At 35.2% G+C, this 10773-nt stretch overlaps 1 protein-coding gene across 1 annotated transcript in view; it reads left to right on the forward strand.

The window, feature by feature from the left end:
* LOC138706488 (sorting nexin-13-like) overlaps window positions 1-10773 on the forward strand; it is a 90989-nt gene that overhangs the window by 49781 nt on the left and 30435 nt on the right. Inside the window, exons 15-20 of the mRNA XM_069835831.1 lie at window positions 344-486; window positions 888-1109; window positions 1462-1653; window positions 4820-5034; window positions 6413-6525; window positions 8853-9090. Of these exons, the coding sequence (XP_069691932.1) occupies window positions 344-486; window positions 888-1109; window positions 1462-1653; window positions 4820-5034; window positions 6413-6525; window positions 8853-9090 (1123 nt within the window). The remainder of the gene's footprint in view (window positions 1-343; window positions 487-887; window positions 1110-1461; window positions 1654-4819; window positions 5035-6412; window positions 6526-8852; window positions 9091-10773) is intronic.

Here is a 10773-nt window from a genome sequence, read left to right on the forward strand (position 1 = left end):
GAAGTGCTTCATAAAGCGTCATTGATTTTCTTAAAATCTTTTGCATACCCTAATATAATGTTATAAATTATGGAAATTTAATATTTGGCAGAATAGTTTCAAGTTTTAGTAACAATAATATTTATTTTTATATTGAAATGTTTATGTAAAATATATAGGTTTCCTCAATCGAAAGCTATTAATATACAGTAATTTTTATTAATGGTAATATAAAATTTGAAGATAGAAGCTATGCAAATTAGTAAATATCTACCCCTAGGAAAGTTACACCCTTCATAATTCGTGGGATCATTCAGATGAGTTGTTTATCTGCTAAGTTATTGTTGTATCAATTTGGTTGCAGGTGTTGTGAATGATAGGGGGAAGACATATGGCATTTATGCAGTGTCAGTTGCAAAGCGCTATGAAACTGGTTACACGGAGAAGTGGCATGTGTACAGGAGGTACTCAGACTTCCATGATCTCCATCAGAAAGTTAAAGACAAGGTGAGAGTGCAGTAATGTGGAGCATTTATGCAGAAAATGGTTAGTGTTTGTCACATCTTATTGATTGCAAAGAGGACAATCTGAAGTTGTAAAAATGCAATCCTGAGGTATAAGATGATACAATTATTGCCAATAGATAGTCGAAACAGAGCAACAGCTTCCTTTTGGGGAATGTCAAGATTGGTGAATAGTTTCTCTATATTTTTTTTTTTCGTTCCCCCCTCCTAACCCCCTCGTCAAACCCCACAGACTTAAGAGGTTTTAGCATGGAGTAGCATTTCCAAACTGTTGTTAAATTATGTAATTCCTGTGGGGTTTTCATTTTCTCTCGAAGACAGTAATGATTCTTTTTTGCTCTTTATGCCTGGTAATAGAATTAAAACATGTTTGATATGTTTCAGTTTGGAGATCTTGGAAAGTTGACCTTCCCAGGTAAAAAGACTTTCCACAATATGGAGAGAACTGTTTTAGAGAAGAGGATGAAGATGTTGAATGATTACCTTCAGATATTATTACAACCTGGTGTCATAGAAACACATCCACAGCTACAGAAAATGTTGCTAACCTTCCTTGAACAAGGAGATTATGACAAGGGTGTTACAGGAGGACACATAGCAAGGACGGTAATGTATGCCTTCTTAATTGCAGGGTGGCTTGTCAAGCAGTTTCTTATGTACTATTAATTTTAATCACCAGTCACAAAAAGAAATCTAGTTTATTTTGGATGGAAATTGCGGGAGTTGAAATGGCATCTAGTGGAAATGATCAAAAAATATTTTGTAACACCATCCATTTTGACTGAATTTTTATTCTAAATATCTTATTCCTGGTAGAAATTGTTTCTGTAGATTTTCATATTTTTTTACTTTTTTTTTTTTTCATCTCATTTCACTAATTCTGAATGGGACCGTCAAAACGAGAATTATGTTACTGTATATAGTAAGGAAATATTGGAAGTGACGTGCATTGTTACAGCTGGATACACTAGTGAATCCTCTGAAGAGTTCAATGCGAACTGTGGGGCAGGCCGTGCGCACCATGCCTGACAACTTGCTGAGCACTGTGGATGGCGTGATGGATGGCATCAGCAAGGTGTTCCAGGGGAAAGCAATCCGTCCACCTGGTTTCTACGAATCCACGAAAGTGGGAGCTTCGCTTCATGTTGATGTGAGTCTCTTTCTCACAGTGTGAAAAGTGAGAGATATATTCCCACTACTAGTACAGGTGCCTTTTTATGTTGATCTTCCCCTCCTCTTTTGCTTTAATTGGAACCAGTTCTGAGCTGGTCATTTTTTACCTATACTTCCTTTACCTTTCCCTCAGCTTTCCTGTGCATGCAAACGCATTCATTTCTCCCTATCTCTCCACTTAATTTCTCTTCCATGGCATTATCACTGCTTCTTTGCCTTCTTTTCTTCTTGAGATTCTATATCAGTTCTTGGTGCATTTCAGTTCGTTATCACAGTTATCAGGTAAGATCTGTCTTTCGCATTTTATCTCTAATACTAGTTTCATTTTATTGTTGTTGTTATTATTATTATTATTATTATTATTATTATTGTCATTGCTGTTATTATTATTATTATTATTATTATTATTATTATTATTGCTGTTATTATTTTTGTTATTGTGTTTGATATTATTATTATTATTATTATTATTATTATTATTATTATTATTGCTGTTATTATTTTTGTTATTGTGTTTGATATTATTATTATTATTATTATTATTATTATTATTATTATTATTATTATTATTATTATATAGGTTATTTAATCTTATTTTGCAAGTAAAAAGTAGACAAAATAACCTGTGAAGATGGTGAAAATTTAGGTATATTTAAAAATTAACCAATTACATAATAAATTGAATCAGTTGGAGCTAAAAGGAACATTTCACAACCTTTCAGGAGAAGCAAAAAACATTCCACAATTATGTATATATTTTTATGCTCGACCATGCCGAAATGTAGTAATTATACACCTGGTAGCAGTCCTTTAATGCATGTCATTAAAGTACACCTATTCATTGAAGTTCAGGTTTTCGATTATTCTCGGATATGCAATCGAAAGACGAGGGAAACGTCACGGAGGCTGGAAATCCAATACTGTCGCAGAAGGTTATGTTCTGTTACTATAATAATTAGCGTTAATTGTAAATAATATTAAAATAAATTCAATTTGTCATCTCGTTTTTCAATTCTAAATCAATTTCCAGGTTATATAAAAATTAGTTCATGTTATTCTCTAAATTATATCAAGGTCAATGACATTATTGTTCCTCGGAAAAAATCAATACTTTCGCGTCTGCACACATCTCACAATTTACGAGCTATGCACAAGGTCACTTCCGATCTTCAGTCAGATACGAATAAAATGAATACTTCTGAATAATTTCAAGTTAGAAATATGGTCGAGCATAAAAAGTCGTATGAAACTTGCCTATAATGGTAATTAAGACGCTCGTATGAAAATTATGAAACTCGCTTGTGCTCGTTTCATAAACAAACATACTCGCGTCTTAATTACTATCATTATAAACTCGTTGCATAATGTACTATTATGTTATAAAAGACCAAAGAACATTAAAAAGTCTGACTTAGTTCCCTCTTCCACCTTTCGATGCGCATGACATCCGTTGTTCAAATTGTTGCCATAACCCTAAAACTGTATATTTTGACTTAGTTCCTTTTAGCTCTGACCGATTCAATTGTATTGTATTGTCCTCCGGGGGAAAATTCAGTCCATTTTTATCTTGTGTACGAGTTTCGCATCTTTGAGGTTGGCAGCACTGTGCTGCTGTGCATATGTCATGTACAGTTCGCGCTGTTAACAAAACAGTGTTGTAGGCCTGAATTTTTGTGTTGATAATACAGTGAGATTATTCGTTCGTGAGTCAGCTTTCCCCTCTATCTGTTATTAGTGTGAACATGTTGCCAGTAGGCAAGTCCAGTTAAGGTCATTTTAGTGCAGTATTCAATTAGTTCTCCACTGAGTGAATAAGCTTACAGTTATATGACTTCAGTGTTCCTGTCTTTATGAGATAATAAATAATATTTATTTATAGTGTGAAGAATTCAGTAGTGTTAGACCTAGAGTCTGTAGGATGAGAACATCGAAATGCAGCAAACGAAATATTCTTTACAACAGCAAGTGGTCCTGTACAGTATATTTGTTAAAACTGAGTCAGTTACTAGGATAATAAGAGTGTTGCGATATGAATTTCCTGATGCTAATGTTCCGAGTAGAGAAGCAACTGTTTGAAAGCTTATGAAAAACTAGAGGGAATCAGGAACATTACTTGCCTTAAATTTAATTAACTTATTTATTTTGTATTATACATATAGGTCAACTGATGAATGATCGTTTGCGTTTGTAAATTTAATAATCTGATTGGCTATGTATTGTATATTTTTAGTAGAGCCATCGATGTAGCTCAGTCGGCAGATTCACTGGGCTGCTGATCTGGAGCTGCGTTCGGGCTTGGGTTGGATCCCCCTTTGGTCTCAATGGTTTCTTCCGAGGTTTTCCCCAGCCGTGGGACTGAAGCCGGATGATCTATGGCGAGTCCTCGGCATCACTTCATTTCCCCCTTTGATTTGATTACCTGGTTGGGCTTTTCCGAGGTTTTCCCCAACCAAAAGGCAAATTCCGGGTAATCTTTTGGCGAATCCTCGGACCTCACCTCATCATTGTAGAAAATTACTACATTGTAAAACAGTAAAAATTGTAAAATATTGTAAAAATTGTAATTGTAATATTGCAAAATTTTGATGTGTTCCACATCTTAAAGCTTCATTGCTCATGTAAGATCTATGGAAGATAATAAATGAATGAAAAAAAAAAAATGAATGAAAAGAAGCGAAACTTGAAATGCCAACCATGTTTTAACAGAGCAGAAATAGACGGGACAAGTGAACAATTAGAACACAGACCAACAAAATAACTTAAATGTCTTGCCCAAGAGACTGAAGTATCTAAATCATCAGCATAAAATATTACAAAATTGCTTAAATTAAAACTATATAAAACAACCTCTGTACACCAGCTTATTTCTAGAGATAAAGATTGTAGATTAAATATTTGTCTCTGAATTCTGCATCAGAAGATCATTTTCAACATCTCTGTAAATACAATAAGAGAATACTGTTTGATGGCAAAAAATGGCAGTGTAGTTCCAGTCAGTGAGTAATGTGCAAACTGGCACACAAACAGATAATCTTACTGCAGTACTAAATGTTAATTTTCTATTGCTGTTAACTCCTATGGTTAGTGGGGACTATGCACAGAAGTATCTCTTTTATTTCTGAAGTGTTGTACTTTGTTTTCAGACTGACGACAACATCCCACTGAGGATAATGCTGCTGCTGATGGACGAGGTGTTTGATCTCAAGTCTCGTAACCAGTGGTTACGGAGACGAATAGTGACACTTCTGCGTCAGATTATTCGCACCATGTTTGGGGACATTGTCAACCGGAGGATACTGGACTATGTGTCCTTAATGACGAGCCCTGAACAGGTTGCAGACTATCTTAGAGCATTCAAGTAAGTTCGCACATTATTAAAATATGAGTGTTACGATCCAAGTCCTAAAAGTGATATATTGGGCTTATATAGATATTTCTAATTTGGCACAAATTTACATAAACAGCTACACAAAGGGACGTACGAGTTTGAACCCCCCTTCCTCCCCGAACTTTAACAAAAAAATGACATACCAGTATTTAAATTTGAGTATTTTTTTCTCCATAATCATTTTCCCTTTTCTAATTTTTCACTGTCAGAGTAACAAAATCTACATCGACATACGGCGAAGTCCCCCTACTCCTCCTTCAGTATAATCCCTTGATGCTGAGCATGTTCGAATTATAGCAATGCTATCTTTATTATAGAGAGACCTACCGCCTAGTACTGACCTTGTAATAAAATGAAGCTGACATAATGTGAAATTTAACTTGTCAAACATACATATTGAAAAGGTTATGACCGTTCTGCAGTGCTGATGTTAAATGTTATGCATTTGTCGATTTTAAACTCATTTCAAGAGGAGTAGTTTGTGTTCTGACTTTATTGTGAAAAGTTCGTTTAATGTTTTGTGCATTTGACAGTTCATATCTTTAATATAAACTTCACATTATCGTTCTGGGTTCTTTGATATGTCTGAGCAACCACAAAGCTCAGTTTTACAATTTATTTTAGCAAAAGGTCACGTAGTGATTCTTGCGAGGTTAGTGAAAATTTCACATTGGCAAATGTTTCTTCGCAGCTGCAGTGTGACGATGTTATCACGAACGTTCTTCCTGGAACTAGTTTCCTGCGAAAACAGCTGATTTTGATGATGATGATGATAATAATAATAATAATAATAATAATAATAATAATAATAATAATAATAATAGCACACAAAATTTAAAATACCGATAAAGTAAATTGCAAACAATTTTAATAATGACCCCCACTTGACAAAATTCTGCATACACCATTGGCTACACATATATTGCAATCATTTTTAATATTGTTTTTCTATTTATGAAAATCTTCTTTTAAAATTAATATGAATGCTAAAATAGGTTAGTAGTTTTTATAGCCTCGCTGGAAAGGATTCTGTCTTCTTAATACAGGCTGTTCTCTTCGAATGCACCTAATTTTAATTGCCTGTAAAAGTTTAATAGTTTAAGCAACGAAAAGTAGGAATAATTCTATATTTATTTCTCTTATAAAATGTTTCAGAGGCAGTACTAACTCACCTTTATCATTTTTCAGTTTATTACACACAATAAAAAAATTACAAATAAAAACTGTGATTCTTGTAGTTGTTTCAAATAAATACCCATAATTTTTTTTACTACTAATAGTTATATTCCATGTACATCATTCAGGTTTCCTAGTGTTGCACCAGTAAGTTTTTTGTTCTGTTTTCCAGGCAATCCTTCTGGCCGAATGGTTGCAAAGCAGAGCCTCGCCTGCCACGAGACGAAGCAACTCGTATGAGAACTCGTGTTGCTGCAAAAGTAGCCCTGCTCTCCAGTCTATCAGGCAAGCTTCAAGTTTCTCTTCTCAATTCTTGTCAGCCTTTCTCTTATCAATTCGTGTTACCCTCCACAATAATGGTTTTGGGTAAAGAGACTATGTGGAGAATCCTATTTTCTTAATACCTTGCTTCAGTGAACCACTCACACATGAAAAATATTTTCACTATGTGCAGTTGACTGCCTCCACACATGTGCAGAGATGCACTCATTATGAGTGACTAAGTGGCTGGGATCCGATGGATTAAGTGCCATCTTAAATCACTAAGTGATTATTTTTCGCATATCATTTATTATTACGATGTACCGAAGTACATATGATATGTCCATGTAGATATTGTGCCACTGTCATACATCTATAATGCAGTGCATGAGGGTAGGCCACTAGAGGGAACCCAAGAGGTGGAACTTAAACTGAGAGGATTCGATCCGACATTGGGATGGGAATCTGATTGGCTTAGTGGATAGAGTGTCAGCACATAGAGCTGAAAACCCGGGTTCAAATTCCGGTGCCGGAGAGAATTTTACTCCGTTCCACTCATCCTTCATCATATGATGACGCAGAATATCTGCACGGAAATATCATATGTACTTCGGTACATCGTAATAACTCCCAGTTAGTTGACAAAAGCTAAGTCTGAGTTATCAGTGGTTGTTCAGTCAACTTTCCGAAGACAGGTTGGAACCTCTTGACACCAATAACTAATAAGGCATCACTCATAAGCAGGGGCGGCTTTCAAATGGGGGCTGCAGAGCTACAGCACCCCCAGACATTTGTGGCTCTTGTCTCGTTTTATGCTGTGAAATACATTTATTATACAGTCTCTATTTAGCAACTCTAATTTTTGATAAAATTTCACTCCCTTTGACATGCACGCAATCATTAGCGAAGTCACTTCCTCCCCTGGTGCTGCCAGAGCAAAACCAGAGACAAGGACTATAGGATGAAGCCACTTCCTCCCCTGGAGCTGCCGTCTCGTCTCGGATGCTTTGCGTGTTAGTTTTACCCCTCCCCCTGCTGCCCCTTGCCGCGAATCCAATTTCCAGGCGCTGCAAAATTTGCAGCAGTTTGTCAGTAGCACGCAGTTTTAAATACAGTTTCTTTAATGTTGTGAGTATAACAAGTGCAACACTGTTTAATTCTGTACAATATTTACAGTCTATTCAGTTCAGTATCTTAACAATTCAGGAGAAATGTGAAATTAAGTGCCCATCAATTGAATCTCATAATGGAAAGAGCCACTAAACAAAATACAAAGGCTCGCATATTTTTTGCTAATTTATCCAGTATCTCTGCTTTCTTCTCTCGATCTCCTCACAGTCTGTAATAGATTAATGTGTTTCAAAGACAATTCCATCAGCTGGGGCAACGAGATGGAGTTTTAAAATGAGAACAGTAAATGTTGTTCATGAGAAGAAGGAGCCATTGCTAGAATGTTTTCAAACAATAATGGAATCTGAAACATCTAACAACCTCACAATATATGAGCCAAGCACGGAACAGTGCACAGTTGAGCAGCGAGATCTGTGAAAATGAAAACCCTAAAAAGCGTCGTAAGGTCGAAGGGATTCAGACAAGGGTTGCAGAAGCCAAGGAAGTGTGTGACCTCATTATCACACAAGCTAACACCCATTCCAGTTCATAGATCAAGAAAAATTTGAATGCTACAAAAGCTCATTTCCTGAAAATGACCTAAATGTATGTGTGAAGCTTTTTCCAATGTTCGATAAAGACAAACTAAAAACGTAACTCACTGTGCTGTATCAGAGACAAGAATTCAGAAATATCAGTGACGCAGTCAAGCTCTTGCAGTTTCTTCTATCTGAGAACTTGCAGGCCTCATTTTCAGAAGTTTGTGGAACTACTATGCATATCACCATACCAATGACAACTTCCACACCAGAACGTTGCTTTTCGTGTTTCAAGAGAGTAAAATCCTATCTTAGAAATACGATGAGAGAAGTGACCGCATTAGCTATGTTTTCCATTGCAAAGATTATGTTAAACGATATACCGGATTTTAATAAGAAGATGATTCAAAAGTTTGCAACCTACAAGACAAGGTGCATGGAACTACTCTTTAAATAAGGTAAGTTGTATGGTTTATTTTTGTATGCAACCCCCCTTAATTCAATACCCACGAGCCGCCACTGCTCATGAGGCAACTAAGCCAGGAGATAATGGGGTATGGTGTCCAGTTTCTTTTGTATACTAACAATTGTATTTCCTCTGACACATATCGTCAAGGGAGATGTAAATAACAGCTAGAACCTCAATCAAGGGTAAGTTACAGTTCTGGCATCAAATTTACTACTGTCTTAAATCATTTTCAGATGAACTGAAGCATATAATTGGGAGCGAAACAACGAGAAGAGGTCTTCTATGCGTGTTTGAACTTTTCCAACATCCTGTGCTCAACCGTCGTCTGCTCTATGTCTTGTTGGAGGGAATTCTGGAAACTATGTTCCCTCAACACAATCTCTCACAGATCTTCCGTAAGTTACATTCTCGTTCTGGGCGGGTTCGTGATGATTTCAAGACTTCACAAAGAACAAGAAGTGACCTTCGCAGGTAAGTGTAGTGTTTTATATGCAGACTGTTCATAATCAGTTTTTAAGGATTTCTGGTACGGAAATATACATTTAGAATATTGAGCAAACACATATTAAATAATAACAAATACTCGGATAAAGTAGTATATTGGTACAGATATGTAGACGACATTTTAATGTTATAATTGGTAATAAAAGACAAATAGAAAAACTCCACCAGTACATAAACAATATACATCCTAAATTAAAATATACATTAAAAACAGAAAACAATTATTCAACCATTTTTTTTAGATATTACAATAATAAAATCAGATGGTAAACATAAATTAAAAATACATAGAAGAACCAACAACATTATACATAGGTAAACAATACATCGAACCACCGTATACAACACAATTTCGATCAATGGTACACAGATTAATAAATATACCATTGAACCTAGATGCTTACAACAAAGAACTGAACACTATAAAATATATAGCCTAAGAAAACAGATATAATCCTGAAATAATCAACACAATAGTAAAACTAAAACCAAACAAAACTTTAACTATTTATTGTGTTATTTCAACTTTTCTTTGGCTGCCACACTTTCATCTTCTTCTTGTGAGTCGGTAATTAAACAGTTTACATAGAAATTTATTTGGCTTCATCCTTAGAACGTGCTCATTTTAGATAGTAATATTTTTTTAGTATAAAAATTAAAAACTCTCAGGTGAAACTATTTTGGATATTATGGTTGAGTTATTGTTTAACTTACAACATTATAATTATGGTAAGTTAGTAAATAATGCATACTTGTTTATTACAATTAATATAAATAAGAACAAGTAGTAGAGCAGTATTTTCAAAATAAAGCTATTACCTACATTTTCATCTTCCATGTATTGCTGAACATAGACGTTTCGTGTTATAATGCAGAACTGAACAAACAATCCGTTCGATGAAAGAGTACTTCGGTACATTAAATAATATATAAACCATCTGTTGTTGGCTATATGTATAAATTATTGAAAATGGGAAGAAATACTCTCAGTACAATATTTTCGGCATTGTTAATGACATGTGTCTGCTTCATAAAGCTACATGTCTACATACTTCACAAGTAAAATTTCATTAAATTGCAGAGAACCTAAATTCATATCTGAAGCGTATTTTCAATAGAAAGATATTTTGACTAAATCACTTATTTTCCACCCATAATAACAATTAAGCATTATAGAATATGTTTAATTTTTTTTTTTATTTTAGTAGGTTATTTTACGACGCTTTATCAACATCTAGGTTATTTAGCGTCTGAATGAGATGAAAGTGATAATGCCGGTGAAACGAGTCCGGGGTCCAGCACCGAAAGTTACCCAGCATTCGCTCATATTAGGTTGAGGGAAAACCTCGGAAAAAACCTCAACCAGGTAACTTGCCCCGACCGGAAATCGAACCCGGGCCACCTGGTTTCGCGGCCAGACACGCTAACCGCTACTCCACAGGTGTGGACAGAATATGTTTAAAAAAATAAGAAAATAATGTAGAGCTTGTTCTTCTTTACAGGACTGTACAATTTGTAATTGTAGCTTTATGAAGCAGACCCTGAATATGGATGATGTCAAACTGTCCCAACACTACTACAAAGGCAAATATTTGTGTTTGTGCATGCCAATTGAAAATTTATTTTGATAATGTAGCTTTATTTCATCAG

This window comes from Periplaneta americana, chromosome 9 (assembly GCF_040183065.1).
Source record: "Periplaneta americana isolate PAMFEO1 chromosome 9, P.americana_PAMFEO1_priV1, whole genome shotgun sequence".
Taxonomy (NCBI): domain Eukaryota; kingdom Metazoa; phylum Arthropoda; class Insecta; order Blattodea; family Blattidae; genus Periplaneta; species Periplaneta americana.